Raw genomic sequence first — 23,926 nt, 5'->3', positions numbered from 1 at the left:
TACTTTTTGTCATACTATCTTGAGTCTTTCCTGCACTTCCATACTTTTCCAATCGGCAATATGTGTGGAGAACTTTTCTCAAACTTTTTATGATTCTCTCCTTTCCAGGATTTCTCTCTCTCTCTCTTTTTTTTTTTTTAGTAATACTCAGGTTTTTAATTTTTTATAGTGAATGGATACAAAGCAAAATTAGCAAAGGAAAAAGTTGTATGTGGTAAAGTCTGGAGGATACCAGGCATGAGCTTCCTGGAATCATCTCCTGTGGAGTTACAAGGATGTGTTTCTCTTTCCCAGCATGAAATTTTGACAGCACATGTGCAATGTCATCTACCAGGACCAGAGTCTCATTAGAGACTCAGTTCTCAGGATTTTACGGAGGTTACTCTCCTTCACATGTACCAGAATTCCAGACTCTCAGAGGAAAAGCAGCTGTTCAGAGTAAACCACATTGTTTGTATAAACAGTTTAGGCACAGTGAGCCACTCTTCTCAGTGAGAGAATTGGAACTTGGAACTGGAAAACTCTAGCCTAGCATGTGGGTCTTTCTTTTCTCTTTCTTTCTTTCTTTCTTTCTTTCTTTCTTTCTTTCTTTCTTTCTTTCTTTCTTTCTTTCTTTCTTTCTCTCTCTCTTTCTTTCTCTCTTTCTCTCTCTCTCTTTCTTCCTCTTTCTTTCTTTCTTTGTTTCTCTCTTTCTTTCTTTCCCTCTCTTTCTTTCTTTCTTTCTTTCTTTCTTTCTTTCTTCTTTCTTTCTTTTACTTTGAGTTCCAGGATACATGTGCAGAACATTCAGGTTTGTTACACAGGTATACATGTGCCATGGTGGTTTGCTGCACCTATTGACCCTCAGGATCTCTCATTTAAATTTTTGTCTTGTCTTCCACTTCCCCAGTTGAAACTGCAACCTCAGACTAGCAAATCTGCAATTCTCTCTGTTCATTCCCAAACCACTCTGCTATATTTAACTGGCAAAACCATTGATTTCTTCCCTCTGCTCCATACCAAATCCACCGGTGCCCCCAGCCCTAACAGGAAAGCTGCTGGGTTTTACATCCAGCTTCAAACTGGTAAAACTACAGTTTTTCCCAACTGAGCTTGGGGGTGAGAAGAGAGATGGGAGTGTATTAGTCCGTTTTCATTCTGCTAATAAAGACATACCCAAGACTGGGAAGAAAAAGAGGTTTAATTGGACTTATATTTCCAGGTGGCTGAGGAGACCTCAGAATCATGGCAGGAGGTGAAAGGCACTTCTTACATGGTGGCGGCAAGAGAAAATGAGGAAGATGCAAAAGCGGAAACCCCTGATAAAGCCATCAGATCTTGTGAGACTTATTCACTACCACGAGAACAGTATGGGGGGGAACCACCCCCATGATTCAATTATCTCCCACGAGGTCCCTCCCACAACACATAGGAATTATGGGAGTACAATTCAAGATGAGATTTGGATGGGGACACAAAGCCAAACTATATCAGGGAGAAACCCCAGTCAGGAAGGGCTCAGACTTTTACCAATCCTACCCAAAACCCTAACACTTTTTTCAAGAATAAATGCTTCTTAAATTTGATAACTGCCTTTGATGAGTTTTCAGGGTCCTGAAATGATTGTTTTTGGTATTTCTGCAATTTTTGGGGGGAGTTGTGGTGTGGAAATAAATTGCCAACCTTTTCATGTCACCTCCCAACCTTATCTTTATATCCTCTGATTAACAATTTTCATTAGTAATGTGTTACACAACAAATACTTGTTTAGACTAACCTACATTTTACCAATTTCTTTGCACATTGTCCTGTCTTTTTTGGTTCTATGTCATATTTCTAAAGCATATCTTTCAGTAGATTTTTCCCTGGTAAAAAATGGCATATGTTCTTAAATGTATTGGTTTGACAATATCTTTCATTTGTCTTTTGTTCGAGTGACAGTTAACTGGCTACAGAATTCAAGATTGAATGTTTTATTTATCTCTGTACTTTGAAGACTTTATTTAATTATCTTCCATCTTCTATTGTTGCTGATAAGAATTGAGAATCTGCTCTATTGTTTATTCAATTATGATTAATCTCTCTTTCTCTGTCTAGATTATTTAAGATTTTATTTTTGCCTTTGGTAGTCTATAGTTTCTCAACATTTTATCTAAGTATCTATTTTTACTTAATCATGATTAGAACTCATTTGACTTCCTGTGTCCAAATCAATAAAAACCCTAATCAATTCTGTAAAATTTGAAGCCAGTTTTCTTCTCAAATATTATATCTTCTTCATTCTTTCAATGGATGTTTCTGAAACTACCATTAGTTGTGTTTTAGATCTTTTCCATAATCTAAATCTCTCATTTTCCACCTCGTTTTTCTGTGTGTGTGCTATGCTCTTAAATAATTTCCTCATATCTACTACTTTGCTGTGTTCTCTCTTCAGCTTTGTCTAGATTGCTATTTGGGTACTTAGTGGGTTTTTTTCAGTTGAGTAAATTTTAAAGTTTTTTCTAGATGTTCTATTTAATTATTTTACAATACTTTCAAGTAATTTCTTCTTCTCATGTCTCCAATTTTTAAAAATTGTCTCTAGTCCCTTTGAAAATACATATTTTATAGTGTCTATCTAGTGGTTCTATTAGCTGAGGATTTTAGACATCTAATCCCATTCTTTATTGTTGTCTGTTAACTTTTGCTCATGGGATATTTCTTCTTATTTTAAGTTCAGATTCACTTGGCTTTACCTTTGAGACTTTATGCAGTCTGGGATCAGGAGTGTCTATTAGAGATTTTTTGAATTAGCATCTACTAAGTGTTCTAGGGATACTTCAATGCAGGGACACTTTTATGGTAGGTTTAGAACTTTGGGATCCCTAACCTGTGCACGTAATGTAATTTGAGCCCTACGCATAAGTTGGATGAGTCCAGTTTTACATATGAATTCTCAAAAAAGACTTTGCCACCCAGAGACCAGCTAAGACAAACTGCCTTGTCTTCTCAATTTGTCAGTAGGATGACATTTTCTGGTCCGTGTTTTTTATTTTTGTTTTTTGTTTTGTTTTGTTTTCTTGAGATGGAGTTTTGCTCTTGTTACCCAGGCTGGAGTGAAGTGGCGCCATCTCAGCTCCCTGCAATGTCCGCCTCCTGGGTTCAAGCAATTCTCCTACCTCAGCCTCCCAAGTAGCTGGGATTACAGGCATGCACCAACAGGCCAGGCTAATTGTCTGTATTTTTAATAGAGACGGCGTTTCACCGTGTTGGTCAGGCTCATCTTGAATTCCTGACCTCAGGTGATCCACCCACCTCGGCCTCCCAAAGTCCCGGGATTACAGGCGCGAGCCACCATGCCCAGCCTGGTCCATTATTTTAGTAAGAGTTTAGCCCTCCAAGGCTTCCAGTTTTGCAGGATGACAATAATCAGAGGGGAGGAGGAAAAAAACTTTGTTCTAACTTTCTGCCTGGAGTGAGTCAAAATCCTCCTCTTCTACCCTGGCAAATTCTATACAGCCAGAAAGGGGTCATAGCTAAAAAATTCATGTAAGCTGTTTTAAGAATATTAAAAGCATTAGCAATTATGATTCATAGCAAATAAAGGTAGCCATTTAATTAGCAAATGGAAATTTACCACGTTATTGTCTGTCCTTTACAGAAACCTGTGGATTCCTCAGTGAGTAGCACCTAGTTGTCAGAAACAAGATGTCTAGTAACTTATATCTACTCATCTTAATCTACCTCTACCTCCTACACCTAATCTAAGATACTTTATATTTATTCCCACAAAATCTAGGTTCATTTCTTCCAGCCATTTCCTCCTATAATACATTTATGCCAAATATCAGTTGAATTATCCTTTCAATAAAAAGATTTAGCAGGTTCCTGTTAAAAGATTTGGCACCTTGACACTGTGATCTTCAATAAGGTTGTGAATTCTTATCACAGCCAATCATCCTCTTATTTTCCATCCTGATGAAAAAGCTATTTTAAAATATAAAACGAAGTAAATCTCATCATATTGCCATGATGTTTTTAACTATCATATATTATAAGTTAGCATTTTCAAGAGTTCACATATAGGTTTTTTTTTATTTTTTTAATTTTTTTATTGAGACTGAGTCTCACTCTGTCACCCAGGCTGGAGTGCAGTGGCACAATCTTGGCTCACTGCAACCTCCACCTCCTGGGTTTAAGCAATTCTCCTGACTCAGCCTCCCATGTAGCTGGGATAACAGGCACGCACCACCACGCGTGGCTAATTTTTGTGTTTTTAGTAGAGACGGGATTTCACTGTGTTGGCCAGGTTGGTCTCAAACTCCTGACCTCATGTGATCCAGCCCACCTCAGCCTCCCAAAGTGCTGGGATTAAGGCGTGAGCCACTGCACCTGGCCCACATATAGTTTTTAAATATTTTTAAAGTGAAAACACTTTGTTTAAAACCTACTTCATAAATTGACAGGTTATTTGGAATATATGTTAAGCAGATATCTCTTTCACCAAACTAGTAAGCAATGTTGATCTATACCATGTATCATTTTATAGAACTGGCTATTAGTATATACGATAAAAGAGAATTGATCCTTTGTTTGTATACATCTATGTGTATGTGGATATATAGCTGTACACTTTTTTGTATTTCAGGAGTTACACTGTTTGTGATATGGTGTATGACCTGGTCAATCTTAGGCTCTGAAGCTCTCCCTGGTGGAAATTTATTTGGATTGTTAATTATTTTTTATAGTGCCATTATTGGGGGAAAAATTTTACAACTCATTAGAATACCTTTAGTGCCTCCACTTCCACCTCTTCTTGGTAAGTATATAATTAACTCTCTTTTCTTTATTATTGACTATATGCAAATTTTGAACATTTTCTTGTTGAATTAGTCATAATTCAGAAATATTTCAATGTAGTATGTTTTATATAGTTTCTTCATGTGTGTATTTGCTGTATGTGTGTGTGTGTGTGTGTGTATAGCTCTTTTATAGGGCCATTTATTTCTCTCTCTGTCTACATATATACACACACAAGTTTTATCCAAAATTTATTTTTAAAATAAATTTAATATCCTTAGTACATTATTCCTGTTGCTTTATTGTTTAATAGAATCTTTAAAAATTTTAGATTCATGGAGTACATGTGCAGGTTTGGTACATGGATATATTGCATAATGGTGAGATTTGGGTTCTAGTGAACCCATCACCAAACAGTGAATACTATACCCTATAGGAAATTTTTCAACCTTAACCCTCCAACCCTCTCTCCTTTTGGACTCCCCAGTGTCTATTATTTCCATCTTTATGTCCATATGTACCCATTGTTTAGCTACCACATATAAGTGAGAACATGTGGTATTGGAGTTTTCTGTTTCTGAGTTATTTCACTTAGGATAATGGTGTTCAGCTCTATCCATGTTGCTACAAAGGACATGATGCCATTCTTTTTTATGACTGCATAGTATTCCATGGTGTATATGTAACACATTTTCTTTATTTAGTCATTTAAGTTGATTCCATGTCTTTTTATTGTGAATAGTGCCACAATGAACATATGTGTGTATATGTCTTTATGGAAGAATGATTCACATGTTGAACCATCCTTGTATTTCTGGAGTAAAACCCACTTAACTATATTATCTTTTTGATGTACTATTGAATTCATTTTGCTAGTTGAGAATTTTTGCATCTATGTTCATCAGGGATATTGACCAGTAGTGTGTGTGTGTGTGTGTGTGTGTGTGTGTGTGTGTGTGTGTATGGCTTTGCCTGATTTGGGTATAATTGTGATACTAGATTCATAGAATGTGTTAGAGAGGGAGTCCCTCCTTGATTTTTTTGGATTAAGTTTCAGTCACCTTTGACCCTGAACTAGTATTCTAGTGGATTGTACAATGACCCTGAACTAGTGGATTGTACAATGAATAAATGAATGAATATAAATTATTGCAAAATAAAATTTTGTTAAGTATATGATAACCATACAAATGCAAGACAATAAACAATGTGATGTGAAAACTCTCAGCCAGCCTACCATATTTGTGTTTGTTTTTGAACTGTATAGTGGGAGGAGGTGCTCCTTACAATTTTCACTTTGTAAACATTTATTCTTTGATTTTAACCATCACTGCTATAACCACCATCACTCGTGGATTCATCAAAAATTAAGTAAAGAATTATCTTATTTATTTTATAAAACTTTGTAAAATGTATGTAGAGCTCACATTTATTTCATTGTTTAATACTAGAAGTGTTTTGGATCTTTATTGAGAAGTTTGATGATGTTTTGTGACCAGAAATATGCTGTAGGAAATTGACTCTTGTTTATATCATTTAGCCTATGCTAAAATTGGTTTTATTATATACCATTTTACTCAAAGTTGCCATTTCCAATCACCTATCGACGATGTTAAGTGAGAACTTACTGTATTCAAATATATCTAAATATTCAGTACAGTGGGCCAGGCATGGTGGCTCATGCCCATAATCCCAGCACTTTGGGAGGCCAAGGCAGGAGGATCACCTGAGCCCAGGAGTTCAAAACCAGCCTGGGCAACATAGCAGACCTTGTCTTTACAAAATATTAAAAATTTTTCTGGGTCTCAGCTACTCAGAAGGCTAAGGCAAGAGGATCACTTGAGCTCAGGAGGTTAAGCCTACAGTGAGCCATGTTTGCATCACTGCACTCACCTTGGGCAACAGAATGAGACCCTGTCCCCAAAAATAAATATATATTCAGTACACTGTCAGTAGAGATAATCTCTACATCTTATCTCTGCTGTCCCTTCTGTATCCACAGTTTTCTTACAGCACCTTCTAAGTATTTATTGAATCATTTTCCTCCACTCCAAACTTTCTCTTTTGCTCTAGCTTAGGCTATTTGTTTCCAACTTTTGCGTGGACTGTGACAGAGCCTTCAATTTGGTCTCTGTCTCCAGTTTTATCCCTAACTAAGTCACCAAGACCCTCATATAAAAATCGCAAGACTCATTATATTACTTCCTGCCTAAAACCTTCCCATGGTGCCTTACTTTGCCAAAGTGGGAGGAGACCTTTCTATGATCTGGCCCACCAAGCTCATTCTCCTCCCTCCTTTCCTTGCCCTGTGTGTTCCAGCAACACTAAATTACTTGTTGAACCCCATTTAGGTGTATTGTTTCTTATCGCCATTCCTTTATTCATGCTGCCTTCTCTACTTGCTTGTAACCTGCCCTTTACCAAAATAATGAGAGACATAGTGCATTAGAAAATAAAGTAAACATTTCTGTTTTCTTTCTCAGAAAAATGAACTGTCATGTATGTTTATTTTCTTTCTTTTAAGGGATGTTACTGGCTGGATTTACAATTAGGAATGTTCCATTCATCAGTGAACATGTCCATGTTCCTAACGCATGGTCTTCAATTTTAAGAAGCATTGCTCTTAACATTATTCTAATACAAGCTGGGCTTGGACTCGATCCACAGGTAGATTTACAATTACAAATCGAGTAAGGTTATTTCAAATATTAGAGGATGGTGAGAAAGAAAAGGAAGCAAAAATTTTATTTACCTGTTCCAAGTGGAGTCTGTAAACAAACCTAAGATAAAGAAAAAAAGGCCGGGCATGATGGCTCATGCCTGTAATCTACAAAAATTAGCCGTGCATGGTGGCATTTACCTGGTAATCCCAGCTACTCGGGAGGCTGAGGCAAGAGAATCGCTTGAACCTGAGTGACAGAGGTTGCAGTGAGCTGAGATAGTGCCACTGCAATCCAGCCTGGGGGACAGAGTGAGACTCCGTCTCAAAAAACAAAACAAAACAAAACAAACAAACGTTTTATAAGAAAAACCTTATACAATTCTTTTTCTTTTTTTAGGGAGATTAAGGATTTCAGTAATTTTTTATGACGTTTTTTCTACAGGATTATGTTCCTGATTATCTTTGCATTATTGTAAAATCTAATCTTTTAAAGCATTTCTTAAAATATTACATTCTAGGGGTCATAAATCCCATCTATAAGAAGATGACTATTCATGAATATGACAGCCACTCAAATAAATGTGGCAAATGTGGTTTAATAGAAATAGCTCAAGAGCATAAATAATTATAGCCAATGAGATTATATTCTCCAGCAGAAACTGTGAACCAAGGAGAAAATTGAAAAGTTCTCCCTTTTAAAATGAATTATGCAGTTTTTAAGTTATTTTCTTTGGCATGTTAGTATTGTATTTATACTTATTAAGTTAATCAAAGAGTTCATATCAAAAAGTTAATGGGAAAACACTACTAGGACACTATTATACTATGTATTAGGAAAGTTCAGGAAGGTAGCATTAGCTATTTAATCACAGTAAAATTGATATTTTAATAATTAAAATACAATAATATTTTATAAAAGATGAAATTGTTTATAATCCAACCTATGATGACATATAAAATATAATAGAGTTCAAAGTCCAGTGGGACAATCTGTTGAAATGAGATTTTGTTTAGTGAAAGCTTCTTATGAAAAAAGACTTTATAGTCCAACATTTGTTAAAATAATTTTCTTGTTGGCCATTGTAAATGCATCAAATGTGACTGTTTTGTGTTTCAGGCTTTGAGACATTTGAAGGTGGTTTGTTTCAGATTGGCTGTAGGTCCATGCCTCATGGAGGCAAGTGCTGCTGCTGTTTTTTCCCACTTCATTATGAAATTTCCCTGGCAATGGGCAATTCTATTAGGGTAATTTCTTTCTCATTTTTTCTTATGAAAATATTCAATTAAGGATGCTTGTTTAAAACTGTTAAAACATTCAGAATATTGTATAGAAAATCTCTATTAAAATTCATTTCACAGTGTTAAAATCCTTGGAAAGCAGTTGATTAAAAGCAGAGAATGTCCCAAATTGCACGAAATTTTTTTAACAAACATTCATAGCCCCTAAATGTTTATCATAAAGAAAATTCACGTGATCAATTTATTCCTTTTCATCTGTATTATAACGTATCTGTATGTTTTAGTCTATCTAATGGCCTCTTCCTCATAGCTATATGTAAATACAGTTGCACATTTCATATATATGTGTGTGTGTGTATATATATATTTGAGAAACATTTTATATAGACATAGGTGTATAAATATAAACTCTCCCATTTTAAAGAAAGCAAGCAAACAAAAACTCTTGCCGTATATCCAATGCCCCATCCATCTTTATCTACCATCCATTTATCTTATGTTTGAATTCCTCAAAATAAGTCTATAGCTACTGTCTCTAGATCCTAACTCCTTTTCATTTCTTAATTCATCAACTTTTGTCTCTGCTTATCCATTCCAATGACACTCATAGCAAAGTTCATCCATTACATAGTTACTACAAAATCCAGTGAATTTTTAATGTTTATGATTAAATACTCAAATGCACTTTTATTTTAAAAATTAGAACTTTATAAATAAAGGAGGAATGACCTTAAACTATGCCTTCAAATCATAATGCCCATAACTCTACCCAAAGTGACAACTCTTAGGAGTTTTTTTCTTCTCCAATTTTTATTTTGGCTCAAGGGGTACATGAGCAGGCTTGTTATATGGCTAAATTGCATGTCACAGGGGTTTGGTATGCAGATTATTTTGTCACCCAGGTTGTAAGTATAATACCCAATAGGTAGTTTTTCTATTCTCCCCCTCCTTCCACCCTCCACCCTCAAATTCACCTAGTGATGATTGTTCCCTTCTTTCTGTCCATGTGTACTCAGTGTTTAGCTCCCACTTATAAGTGAGAATATGGGATATTTGGTTTCCTGTTCCTGTGTTAATTCACTTTGCATAATGGCCTCAACTCCATCCACGTTGCTCCAAAGGACATGATCTCGTTCTTTCTTATGGCTGTGTATTATTATATGGTGTATATGTGCCACATTTTCTTTATCTAGTTCACCATTGATGGGCATTTAGGTTGATCTCATGTCTTTTTTATTTTTTTCATTAGTTTTTAAGGAACAAGTGGTGTTTGTTTACATGGAAAATATTTGTAGTGGTAATTTCTGAGATTTTGGTGCACCCATCACCAGAGCAGTGTACACTGCACCCAAGGTGTAGTCTTTTATCCCTCACCCTCCTCCTACTCTTCCCCCTAAGTCCCCAAAGTCCATTGTATCATTCTTATGCTTTTGCATCCTCATAGCATAACTCCCACTTATAAGTCAGAACATACAATGTTTGGTTTTTTCATTCCTGAATTACTTCACTTAGAATAATGGTGTCCGACTCCTTCCAGGCTGCTGTGAATGCCATTATTTCATTCCTTTTTATAGCTGAGTAGTATTCCGTCCATGGTCTGTGTGTGTATATATATACACACATACACATATATACACACATATATATGTGTATATGCACATATACACATATATACACATATATGTGTGTATATACACACATATATATACACCACATTTTCTCTATGCATTCATTGATTGATGGGCATTTGAGCTAGTTCCATATCTTTCACAATTGCAAATTGTGCTGCAAAAAACGTGTGTGCAAGTGTTTTTCTCATATAATGACTTCTTTTCCTCTGGGTAGATACCCAGTAGTGGGATTGCTAGATCAAATGGTAGATCTACTTTTAATTATTTAAGAAATCTTCATACTCTTTTCCATAGTGGTTGTACTAGTTTACATTCCCCCCAGCAGTGTAAAAGTGTTCCCTTTTTACCACACCCATGGCAACATCAATTTTTTTTAATTTTTTGATTATGGCTCTTCTTGGAGGAGTGAGATGGTATCGCATTTTGGTTTTGTTTGCATTTCCCTGATAATTAGTGATATTGAGGATTTTTTCATGTTTCTTGGCCATTTATATCTTCTTTTGGGAAGTGTCTATTCATGTCCTTAGCACACTTTTTGATAGGATAATTTGGTTTTTTCTTGCTGATTTGAGTTCCTTATAGATTTTGGATATTAGTACTTTGTTGGATGCATAGTTTGTAAAGATTTTCTCCCACTCTATAGGTTGTCTTTTTACTCTGCTGATTATTTCTTTTGCTGTGTAGAAGCTTCTTAGTTTAATTAAGTCCCATCTATTTATCTTTGTTTTTGTTGCCTTTGCTTTTGGGTTCTTGGTCATGAAGTCTTTGCCTAAGCAAATGTCTAGAAGGGTATTTCCAATGTTACCTTCTAGAATTTTTATAGTTTTAGGTGTTAGATTTAAGTCTTTGATCCATCTTGAGTTGATTTTTGTATAAGGTGAGAGATGAGGATGCAGTTTCATTCTTCTGCATATGGCTTGCCAATTATCCCAGCACCATTTGTTGAATATGGTGTCCTTTCCCAACTTTATGTTTTTGTTTCCTTTGTTAAAGATCAGTTGGCTTAAGTATTTGGCTTTATTTCTCGGTTCTCTATTCAGTTCCATTAGTCTATGTGCCTATTTTTATACCCGTATTATGCTGCTTTGGTGACTATACCCTTATAATATAGCTTGAAGTCAAGCAATGTGATGCATCCACATTTGTTCTTTTTGCTTAGTCTTGCTTTCATTATGCAGACTATTTTTGGCTTCCACATGAATTTTAGGATTGCTTTTTCTAGCTCGGGGAAGAATGATGATGTAGATTGCTTTTGGCAGTATGGTCATTTTCACAATATTGATTCTACCTATCCATGAGCATGTGATGTGTTTTTATTTGTTTGTGTCATCTATGATTTCTTTCTGCAGTGCTTTGTAGTTTTCACTGTAGAGGTCTTTCACCTCCTTGGTTAGGTATATTCCTAAGTTGGTTTGCTTGGGGTTTTTTTCTTTGGTTTTGTTTGTTTGTTTTGGTTTTTTTGTAGCTGTTTTAAAAGGGGTTGAGATCTTGATTTAATTCTCAGCTCAGTCACCGTCGGTGTATACCAGTGCTACTGATTTGTGTACATTGATGTTGTATCCTGAAACATTACTGAACTCACTTATCAGATCTAGGAGCTTTTTGGATGAGTCTTTAGGGTTTTCTCATTATATGATCATATCATCAGGAACAGCAACACTTTGACTTCCTCTTTACTGATTTAGATGCCCTTTATTTCTTTGTCTTGTCTGATTGCTCTGGCTAGGACTTCCAGTACTATGTTGAATAGAAGTGGTGAAAGTGGGCATCCTTGTCTTGTTCCAGTTCTCAGGGGAATGCTTTCAACTTTTCCCCATTCAGTATAATGTTGGCTGTGGGTTTTTCTTTCTTTCTCTTTCTGTATTTTTTTTTTTTGAGATGGAGTCTTGCTCTGTTGCCCAGGCTAGAGTGCAATGGCCCAATCTCAGCTCACTGCAACCTCTGCCTCCCAGGTTCAAGCAATTCTCATGCCTCAGCCTTCCAAAGAGCTGGGAGTAGCTCCCCAAACTTGCCAGCATCTATTACTTTTTGACTTTTTAATAATAGGCATTCTGCCTTCTGTGAGGTTGTATCTCATTGCACTTTTGTTTTGCATTTCTCCAATGATTAGTGATGTTGAATATTTTTTTGTATGCTTGTTGACTACGTGTTTGTCTTCTTTTGAGAAGTGTCTTGTCCTGTCCTTTGCGCATTTAATGGGGTTGTTAGATTTTTGCTTGTTGATTTTTCTAAGTTCTTTTTGGATTCTGGATATTAGACTTTTGTCGAATGCATGGTTTGCAAATATTTTCTCCCATTGCATAGGTTGTTTGTTGATGATTTCTTTTGCTGTGCAGAAGCCCTTTAGTTTAATTAGGTCCCATTTGTCAATTTTTGTTTTTGTTGCAATTGCTTTTGGCATCTTTGTCATAAAGTGTTTTCCAGAATTGAAATTTCCTAGGATATGTCCAGAATGGCCTGTATCCAGAATGGTATTTCTTAGGCTATCTTCCAGGGTTTTTATAGTTTTGGGTTTTACACTTAAGTCTTTAATCTACCTTGAGTTGATTTTTGTAAACGGTGAAACGTATGGAGTCCAGTTTCAATTTTCTGCATACGGCTAGCCAGTTATCCCAGCACAATTTCCAAGTAGGGATTCCCTTCCCCATTGCTTGTTTTTGTCAAGTTTGTTGAAGAGTAGATGGCTATAGGTGTGCGGCTTTATTTCTGCGTTCTGTAACCTGTTCCACTGGTCTATGTCTGTTTTTGAGTTCCTTATAGATTCTGGATATTAGTACTTTGCTGGATGCATAGTTTGTAAAGATTTTCTCCCACTGTATAGGTTGTCTTTTTACTCTGCTGATTATTTATTTTGCTGAGCATAACCATGCTGTTTTGCTTACTGTAGCATTGTAGTACCATTCGAAGTCAGGTAGTGTGACGCTTTTGACTTTGTTCTTTTTGCTTAGGATTGCTTTGGCTATTTGGGCTTTTTTTTTTTTGGCTCCAAATGAATTTTAGAATGCTTTTTTTTAATCCTGTGAAAAATGTCATTGGTGATATGATAGGATTAGCATTGTCTCTGTAAATAGCCTTAGACAGTATGGCCATTTTAACAATATTGCTTCTTCCTATCTGTGATCATGGAATGTTTTCCTTTTGTTTCTGTTGTCTCTGATTCTTTGAGCACTCGTTTGTAATTTTCATTTTAGAGATTTTTCAGCTCCCTGCTTAGCTGTATTCCAAGGTATTTTGTAGTTTTTTTGTGGCTACTGTGAATGGGATTGCATTCTTGATTTGGCTGTCAGCTTGGATGTTGTTGGTGTATAGAAATGCTACAGATTTTTGTACATTGATTTTTGTATCCTGAAACTTTGCTGAAGTCATTTGTCAGATCTGGGAGCTCTCGAGAGGCTACTATGGGGTTTTCTTGGTATAAAAGTGTTTCACCTATGAAGAGGCATAGTTTGACTTCCATTCTTCCTATTTAGATGTCTGTGTTTCTTTCTCTTGCCTAATTGCACTGGCTAGGACATCCAGCACTATGTTGAATAGGAGTAGTGAGAGTGGGCATCCTTGTCTTGTTCCAGTTCTCAAAGGGAATATTCCAGCTTTTTCCCATTCAGTATGAAGTTGGCTGTGGGTTTGTCATAAATGGCTTCAATTATTTTGAGGTATGCTCCTTCAGTAACTCATTTGTTGAGGGTTTATATCAAGAAGGGATGTTTTTATTTTTAGTTCTATTTTATGATGAATCACATTTATTGGTTTGTATATCTTGAACCAAACTTGCATCCCAGCAACAAAGCTTACTTGATCATAGTGGACTAGCTTTTTGATATGCTGCTGGATTCAGTTGGCTTGTATTTTGTTGAGGATTTTTGCATCTATGATCATCAGTGATAACTGTCCTGAAGTTTTCTTTTTTGTTGTGTCTCTGCCAGGTTTTCATATCTGAATGATGCTGACCTCATAAAATGAGTTAGGGAGGGATCCTTCCTCCTCATTTTTTCAGAATAATTTCAGTAGCATTGGTACCAGCTCTTCTTTACACTTCTGGTAGAATTTGTCTGTGAATCTGTTGGGTCCTGGGCTTGCTTTTTTTTTTTTTGGCTCAGAGACTTTTTATTACTCATTCAGTTTCAGAACTCATTTTTGGTTTGTTTAGGATTTCAGTTTCTTCCTAGTTCAATCTTGGGAGGTTGTATGTTTCCAGAAATTTACCCATTTCTTGTAGGTGTTCTACTTTGTTTGCATAAACATGTTCATCTTAGTCTCTGAGAGTTTTTTGTATTTCTGTGTGGTTGGCGGTAATGTCCACTTTACCATTTCTGATTGTGTTTTTTGTATCTTCTCTTTTTTTTTCCTTATTGGTCTAGCTAGTGACCTATCAAATTTATTTATTCTTTTGAAGAACCAGCTTTTAGTTTCATTTATCTTTTGTATGGCTTTTCATGACTCAATTTCATTCCATTCTGCTCTGATTTTGGTTATTTATTTTCTTCTGCTAGCTTTGGGTTGGTTTCCTCTTGTTTTTCTGGTTCCTTTAGGTATGATATTAGGTTGTTAATTTAAGATCCTTCTAACTTTTCAATATGGGCATTTAGCACGATAAACTTTTCCCTTAACACTGCTTTGCCTGTGTCTTAGAGAGCCTAGAATATTTTATCTTTGTTTTAATTAGTTTCAAAGAATATATTGGTTTCTGCCTTAATTTCACTGTTTATCCAAAAGTCATTCAGGCACAGGTTGTTTAATTTCCATGTAATTGTATGGTTTTGAGAGTTCTTCTTGGTGTTGACTTCTATTTTTGCTACACTGAGCGGTCCAAGAGTGTGGTTGGCATGATTTCAGGGGCTTTTTTTAATTTATTGAAAATAATTTTAGACTGATAGTGTGATCAATTTTACAATATATGCCATGTACAGATGAGAGGAAGATATATTCTGTTGTTGTTGGATGGAGTGTTCTGTAGATGGCTGTTAGGTCCATTTAGCCAAATGTTGACTTCAAGTCCTGAATATCTTTGTGCATTTTCTGTCTCTATGATCTGTCTAGTACCATCAGTGAGATGTTGAAGTCTCCCACTATTATTCTGTGGTTATCTAAGTCTCTCTATAGGTCTCTATGAACTTGTTTTACAAATGTGAATGCTCCAGTTTTGAGCACATTTATCTTTCAGACAGTTGTCTTCTTGTTGAATTGAACCCTTTATCGTTACGTAGTGCCCTTCTTTGTCTTTTTGATTGTTGTTGGTTTAAAGTCTATTTTGTCTGAATTAGAATAACAATGCTTACCCTTTTTTGTTTTGCATTTGCTTGGTAGATTTTTTTCCATCCTTTTACTTCAAGCCAATGGGTATTGTTGCATATGAGCTGGGTCTCTTGACAACAGATACAGTTGGGCTTTGCTTCTTTATCCAACTTGCCATTCTGTGAGTTTTAAGCAGGGCATTTATACTGTTTACATTCACAGTTAATATTGGTATTTATAGCTTTGGTCCTGCCATTATGTTGTTAGCTGGTTATTATGCAGACTTGATTGTGTAGTTACTTTACAACGTCAATGGTCTATGTACTTAAATGTATTTTTGTGGTGGCCATTAACAGTCTTTCACTTCCACGCTTAGCACTCCCTTAAGGACCTCTTGTAGGGCATGTCTGGTGGTAACAGATTCCGTTAGCATTTGTTTGTCTGAAAAGGATCTTACTTCTCCTTCACATATGAAGTTTAGTTTGGCTGGATATTAAGTTCTTGGTTGAATTTTTTTTTTTTTTTTTGCAACAGAGTCTTGCTCTGTCCCCAGGCTGGAGTGCAGTGGTGCTATCTCAGCTCACTGCAACCTCCACCTCCTGGGTTAAGTGATTCTCTTGCCTCAGCCTCCCGAGTAGCTGGGACTACAGACATGCACCACCATGCCCAGCTAATTTTTGTATTTTTATTAGAGATGAGATTTCACCATGTTGGCCAGGATGGTCTTGATCTCTTGACCTTGTGTTCTGCCCCCCTCAGCCTCCCAAAGTGCTGGGATTACAGGCATGAGCCACCATACCCAGCCAAGTTTTTTTTTTTTTTTTTTTTAAGAATGCTGAAGGCCGGGCGTGGTGGCTCACACCTGTAATCCCAGCACTTTGAGAGGCCGAGGTGGGCAGATCACGAGGTCAGGAATTTGAGACCACCTTGGCCAATATGGTGAAATCCTGTCTCTACTAAAATTACAAAAAATTGCCAGGTGTTGTGGTGTGCACCTGTAGTCCCAGCTACTTGGGAGGCTGAGGGAGAAGAATTGCTTGAACCCGGGAAGTGGAGGTTGCAGTGAGCCGAGATAGCACCAGTGCACTCCAGCCTGGGCAACAGAGTGAGACTCCGTCTCGAAAAAAAAAAAAAAGAATGCTGAATATAGGCCCCCAATTTCTTTTGGATTGTAGAGTATCTTATAGTTCTTATAGTTCCACTGTTAGCCTGATGGGATTCCCTTTGTATGTGACCTGCCCCTTCACTTTAGCTGCCTTTCATATTTTTTTATTTCATGTTGACCTTGGGGAATCTGATGACTCTCTGTCTTGGGGATGGTCATCTTGTATAGTATCTCACAGGATTCTCTGCATTTCCTGGATTTAAATGGTGACTTCTCTAGCAAGATTTGGGAAATTTTTGTGGGCAGTATCCTCAAATATGTTTTCCAACTTGCTTGTTCTTTCTCCCTTTCTTTGAGTGATGCCTTGAGTCATATGTTTGGTCTCTTTACATAATCTCAGATTTCTCAGAGGTTTTGTTCATTCTTTTTTGTTGTTTATTTTCATATGACTGAGTTGATTCAAAGAAGTGGTCTTTGAGATCTGGGATTCTTTCCTCAGCTTGGTCTGTTCTACTGTTAGTACTTGTTACTGCATTATGAAATTCTTGAGGTGCATTTTTCAGCTCTATCAGTTTAGTTTGGTTCTTTCTTAAAATGCCTATTTCATCTTTCAGCTTTTATGTCATCTTATTGGATTCCTTAGATTATTTGGATTGGATTTTGACTTTCTTCTGAATCTCAATGATCTTTGTTTCTATCCAGATTCTGAAATCTATGTCTGTCATTTAGTCCTGGTTAACAACCATTTTTGGAGAGTTAGTATGATTGCTTGAAGACAGGAAGACATTCTGGCTTTTTACATTGCCAGAGTTCTTGCACTGGTTCTTTCACATCTGTGTGGGCTAAGGTTCCTTTAATGTTTTGACTCACTGTCCTTTGGATGGAGTTTTTTCCTTTTTTATATTCTTTAATGCCCTTGAGGGTTTGACTGTGGCACAAGGTAGTTTCAGTCAAATGGCTTCATTTCTGGAAGATTTCAGGGGGCAAAGGCTCAGCTCAGCACTCCTGAACTGCATGCTCTAACTTTGCAAGTCTGGTACCATACCCACAGATTTGTTGTCTGGCCCTTCAATGTTAAGCACTAAGGTGTTCCCAGTCCACTGGCAACAACACTCTGATGGGGTGTGCCAGCCAAAGTGCTTCACTGTAGTGATTGTAGCAAGGTCCCCACTCACACATATGTGCCAGCAGCAGCAGCACACAGCAGTTATGCATGTGTTGGCAGGGGTGCAGTGCCGGCAGGAGTGGGATGGGGGTGTTCTGCATACTTGCACGTGCCAGCCGGGGCAATGGTGCTGTGGGGTGCACTCATGTGCCGCTGGAGACAGAGTGGCAGCATCTTCATGAATTTTATGTTATCATTCTAGAGCTTTAAAAATAATGTTCTGGACTTCTAACAAATGTATTTGTGAACCCAGAGAAAAAAAGAGTATTATTTTGTGCATTTTTATGTAATCATACCCAAGAAAATTTTACTTTACAATTTGTTCTTTTCACTCAACAATAGTCTCGAGGTTTATCCATCTCAAGATGGATACACATGTAGTTTATTCCTTTTAATTGTATAAGATTACATTGTATGTCAACAGCAGATTTTATTTACAATGTTATAACAAAAATAGCATTTTATTTGTCTCATTTTACATAAATATAAGTTTGTCTAGAATAGTTACCTGGGTTACATGCATTTTTAGTTTGATATATACAGCCAAAATCCTTTCGGTATGGCCACTTTAATTTGCCCTAATACCAGTAGCTTATGAGCATACCTGTTGTTCTTGAAAATCCTTGCAAATCCTTGATATTATTAAATTTTATAATGTTTTCCAGTCTGATAATTGAAAAAATGGCATATTTTTGTTATTTTAATTTGCATTTCTGTGATTATTCACAAGCTTGAATATCTTTTATATATGTGTTGTCCTTCAGCTTTTCCTTATCTGTAACTAGCCTGTTCATATCTTTGTCCATTTTTTTGTTGAGTTGGTCTTCTTTATTAATTATATCTGTTATATGCATTTGTAAATTATATGTACTGCAAATATCAGTAGATATTTAATTTTGTTTGTGATGATTTTTTTCACTCTAAGAAGTGTATTTTGTTATTTTCAACAGACAGAATTGCCAATACACAACACCGTTCACTTGACTTTGAAAATGAAAAAGAGAAAAAGGGGGAGAAAGAGCAGAATTGCTTTTGAAGTAGTACTTTATTATAGTACTTTTGAAGTTGCTTTTGAAGTACTACTTTAATATAATTGAATGTATCAAAATCTCTTTTTATGTCTAATGCCTTTGTATGTATCAAAATCTCTTTTTATGTCTAATGCCTTTGTATGTATCATTCAAAAGGTCCTTTTTACCTCATGATCACAAATATATTATTCTACATCTTTTTGTTGTTGTTGTTCAGAGCCTTGCTGTCACCCAGGCTGTAGTGCAGTGGCATGATCTCAGCTCACTGCAACCTCCACCTCCCAGGTTCAAGTGATTCTCCTGCCTCAACCTCCCAAGTAGCTGGGACTACAGGCATGCACCACTGCACCCAGCTATTGGTTTTGCCATGTTGGCCAGGCTGGTCTCAGATTCCTGATCTGTCCGCCTCAGCCTCCCAAAGTGCTGGGATTACAGGTGTGAGCCATCACGCCTAGCCCACTGCATTTTCTTATTACTACTTTTCCTTTTGAGCGTTTAACATTTATTATGTGTAAGGATCTATCTATATTCCTTTCCACATAAATAGTTATCTCAACACCATTTGTGAAAGATTTCTTTCTTTCTCCCACTGATTTAAAATACCAATTTATGATGTAACAAATCCCATAGATTTGTTTCCACACTTTGTATTCTCTTTTCTCCCAATTTATTTTGTCTATTTATATGTCACTATTATTCAGTTTTAACTATTTCACCTTTACAAAAACAGTGTCTGGTTTTCTTAAGTTTACTTGATCTTTCATTCTAAGATCTTATTCTTCCAAATGAATTTTATAATCAGCTTGTCAAGCTCAGTAAAAGTCCCTGCAAAGATTTTGATTGGTGTATCTCTGATTAATTCATTTGGGGGAGAGATTACATCTTTATATTATTGAGGCTTTGGCTGGGCATGGTGGCTCACACCTATAATCCCAGCACTTTGGGAGGCCAAGGCAGGCATATCACTTGAGGTCAGGAGTTCAAGACCAGCCTGGCCAAAATGGTGAAACACTGTATCTACTGAAAACACAAAAACTAGCCAGGCGTGGTGTTGGGCAATGGTAAAATTGGGGCTTTTTAGTTCACACTTGTGAAATGTCTCTCTAAGTATTCAGGTATTATCTTAATTATTATATTATTATATTCACAATTTTTATAAAAGTATAGACTGTCTTCACAGTTTTGTTCTTAGATACTTTGTGTTTTAAAATTAAAATTTTAAAAATTAATTTTTTTAAAAAATTAATTTCTTTTTAATTTTTTAATTTAATTTTTAATTTTTGCCAAATTAAAAGAGGCAAAATGAGAAAAAGTTCTGGGGTTATGGATTGGCACAGACCTACTGAGAAGGAGAAAGCCTAGCACTTGATATATAGTAGGCACACAATAGAAGATTGTAAGATGAATTTGTTGAATGAAAGAAAATTGGAATTTGGGAGCTCAGAGGTTATGGGCAAAAGTTGACATACCCTATCTCTGAAGGAAACATTTCCACCTAGAAAATGAGATGGCACAGAGCTGTTAGGTCCAGCGTGAGAAGTTCAAGATGTCAGAGGTAATGTGGATTCAATAAGTGTTGCATAGACATCCCTGGAGGTAGAGAAGGGAAGTTGCTCTCTGCACAGGAGTATCCCAGTATCCCAAATCACCTTGAAGAGGCTAAAGGATGCTCTGAGCTGTGTGAGACATGGCTGGAACCTTCTTAATAATGATAGTGGCAGATGATAAGGAAAACAAAATGAGTTCTTCCTGGCCGGGCACAGTGGCACATGCCTGTAATCCCAGCACTGTGGGAGGTCGAGGTGGGCAGATCACTTGCAGCCAGGAGTTCGAGGCCAGCCTGGCCAACATGGCAAAACCCTGTCTCCACTAAAAATACAAAAATTAGCCCAAACATAGTGGCCTGCCCCTGCACCTGTAGTCCCAGCTACTTGGGAGGCTGAAGCAGGAGAATCACTTGAACCCTGGAGGTGGAGGTTGCAAAGAACTGGGATCGTGCCACAGCACTCCAGCCTGGGTGGCAGAGCAAGACTCTGTCTCAAAAAAAAAAAAAAAAAAGATTCTTCCTTTATGCCAGGCTCTGTTTTAAGCTCTTTAAATGTAAGACAACCCTTTGACCCAGGCACCACTATCGGTCCTATGTTTCAGATGGCATATTTTATGGCAGGTAGGATTCCAAGACAACCCCAGTGACCTCCGCTTTCTAGTGTTATGTCTTGGTGATCCCCTCTCATTCCATGTGGTAGGAACTGTGACTTCCTCTTGCCAACAGAATACAGCAAAGGTGATGGATAGGATGTCACTGGCTTGATTGAATTATATTGTATGGCAAAGGTGATGGGATATCATGGCCCTCACTATCTTACTACATATATGACTCTGAGAACACTCATTTTCATTATCCTGTTGTCCTCGAAGAAGCAAGCCACCGTGAGTTCTACAGCCACAAGAAAATGAATTCTGCCAGCAATCCGAATGAACCTGGAGGCTGATTTTTCTCTACTCAAACCTCTAGATGAGAACACAGCCCAACTGATGCCTCATTGACAGCCTCATAGGACTCTGAGCAGAAGAGGCAGCTAAGCCTGTCTAGACTCCTGATCCGTGAAAACCTGAGATAATAAATATATGTCGTTTTAAGCTGCTAAGTGTATGATAACTTGTAACATGGCAATGAAAAACAAATTCATCTTTTGTCAAAGAATTAGAGCAATGTACTAGGTTCTGTAATTTAGATAATTCAGTGCTCTCCCAAGAGGATCAGTCTAGGGCAGGAGAGGTGAAAGTATGATTTGAGGTCCCCCTCCTGGCATGGAACTGCCCGTGTCCAAAAAGTCTCTACTTTCTAATTTCCCCACGATGCCTTTGATAGGGTTGGAGCTCCTTACCCTATTTGATTGTCCTGAAAGTAAGATACTTACTTATTTATCTGTTATTTCCTCTGAAATGTAAGCTCAGGGAGGGCAGGGACAAAATCTAGCACCTCCAGTATCTAGCCCAGTGCATGGGTTCAATAAATATTTGTTAAATGAATATATGAATGTATGAATAGCTGACTGCATACCATCAATCAAGGTAAAAGATTAAGTGACTAAGAGCAAGCAAACTGAGAAGTTAAATGACTTGCTCAAGTTATCACAACTACAAAATGGTAGGAAAAGGCAGGATCTAAATCTTGGAAGGGTCAATACTTTAGATCAGGGGTCTGCAAACTACAGCCTGCAGGCAAAATCCACCCCATCACCCATTTTTGTATGGACCATGTGATAATGATAGTTTTCACATTTTCAAATACTTGAAAAAAAAACCCAAAGTAATATTTTAAGACATGTGAAAATTACATGAAATTCAAATTCAGTGCCCGTAAATAGAGTTTTATTGACACACAGTCCCAACCACATTTACTTGTTTACCTACTGTCCGTGGCTGCTTTCATGCCACAGTGGTAGAGCTGAGTGCTTTCCTCAAAGACCATTTGACTCACAAAGCCTAAAACATTTACTTACGTGGCCCTTTACTGAAGAAGTTGCCTCTGGAGTGAGACCATCTGGATTCAACCCTATCTCCCTCACTTCTCTCCTCTATAATCTTGGCAGGTCAGTTAAATGTTTTGTTTTCTCATCTGTAAAATGAAGATTAAAAAGTTCACCTAACTCGTACGTGGTAGTGAGGATCACCTACCACACATGTAAAAGTCCCAACAAATGTTCGTCACCACAATAGTCACATCAGTGTGCCATATCACATCCAAGTCACGTTGTGAAAATGTAACTTGTAAGAGAAATGTTACAGTTGAATATCTGATGTTTATTGATGCTTTTTGATTATTACAGTTAAGATGCTGGTAACCAGAGTAGGCCGGGAGCGGTGGCTCACGCCTGTAATCCCAGCACTTTGGGAGGCTGAGATGGGTGGTCACTTGAGGTCAGGAGTTTGAGACCAGCGTGGCCAACATAATGAAACCCTGTCTGTACTAAAAATACAAAAATTAGCTGGGTGTGGTGGTGCACACCTGTAATCTCAGCTACTCAGGAGGCTGAGGCAGGAGAATTACTTGAACCGGGGAGGCGGAGGTTGCAGTGAGCTGAGATCACACCAATGCACTCCAGCCTGGAAAACAGAGTGAGACTCCATCTCAAAAAAAAAGAAAAAAAAAAAAGAGAGAGAGAGAAGGAAGGAAGGAAGGAAGGGACAGAGGGAGGGAGGGAGAAAGGAAGGAAGGAAGAAAGGAAGGAAGGAAGGAAGAAAGGAAGGAAGATAGATAGATTCTGGTGACTGGAATGTATAAACTTTGTGTTCATTGAACCACTATTCTCTGCCAATTCCTGCCAAACAGAATAGTACCTTTCCCAGGCTTATTTGTGTATACATGTGTATGCATGCTTGCACGTAGCACTTGTTGCACTTGGTGGTCAGTTCACCCCGTGGCAAAATGCCACACTCTGAAATTCTCATTACTGGATAACTTTGGAAATTTGGACTCACATATGGGACGAATTTCCAGACCCTAATACATGTCCTAGGAGCCAAACTTCATATGATTCTCCTCTGGGGGAGAGTCAGAGAGAGGATAGATAGTTCTGCCTATAAATACAGTAAAATTATTTTTCTTCCACCAACCTCGTGATACCTGAAATGCTTCTATTGTATATTCATTACTGAGTTCTCAAGTTATTTTCATTTCTAAAAATATTCTAACAACCTGAAGAGTGCCAAGTATTTTGTAGACACGTATTTCACCTCAAAGCTGAGCATGATTGTACAGAAATGTTATGCTAGTGGGTGGTCCAGTGAAAGGCAAATATCTCAGAGAGATGAACTCTCCTCAGGAATTTCATCTTCCTTTCTCTCCATGGGGCCCTGAGGATGAGTTACATTTTCAGAAGAAAATAACGAAAGGCAGAGAGATGCTTACTGGTGGCACCTGAGGTCTCCACCCAGAGTAGGTGACTTGTCCTTCCAGGTTGGGTTGCATGCATTACAACAAAGCTTGAGTTTCCCAAAATTTAGAGTGCATGAGAATAATCTATAGAGCATGTTAAGAATGGAGATTCCGACTGGGGGTGGTGGCTCACATCTGTAATCCCAGCACTTTGGGAAGCC

The 23,926-nt window shown here is 37.3% G+C and overlaps 1 protein-coding gene across 1 annotated transcript in view; it reads left to right on the top strand.

The window, feature by feature from the left end:
* The window catches only part of LOC117978612 (sodium/hydrogen exchanger 9B1-like), a 38,705-nt gene extending 18,909 nt beyond the window's left edge, over positions 1–19,796 (top strand). Inside the window, exons 3-6 of the mRNA XM_063597971.1 lie at positions 4,607–4,777; positions 7,283–7,425; positions 8,538–8,665; positions 18,743–19,796. Coding sequence (XP_063454041.1) covers positions 4,633–4,777; positions 7,283–7,425; positions 8,538–8,665; positions 18,743–18,776 — 450 coding nt within the window. The 5' untranslated portion in view covers positions 4,607–4,632 and the 3' untranslated portion in view covers positions 18,777–19,796. The remainder of the gene's footprint in view (positions 1–4,606; positions 4,778–7,282; positions 7,426–8,537; positions 8,666–18,742) is intronic.
* The last annotated feature ends 4,130 nt before the right edge of the window (positions 19,797–23,926 follow it).

The sequence above is a fragment of the Pan paniscus genome, chromosome 18, assembly GCF_029289425.2.
Source record: "Pan paniscus chromosome 18, NHGRI_mPanPan1-v2.0_pri, whole genome shotgun sequence".
NCBI lineage: Eukaryota > Metazoa > Chordata > Mammalia > Primates > Hominidae > Pan > Pan paniscus.
The sequence above is the reverse complement of the archived record's forward strand: the minus strand, read 5'-3'. Positions and strand labels throughout refer to the sequence as shown.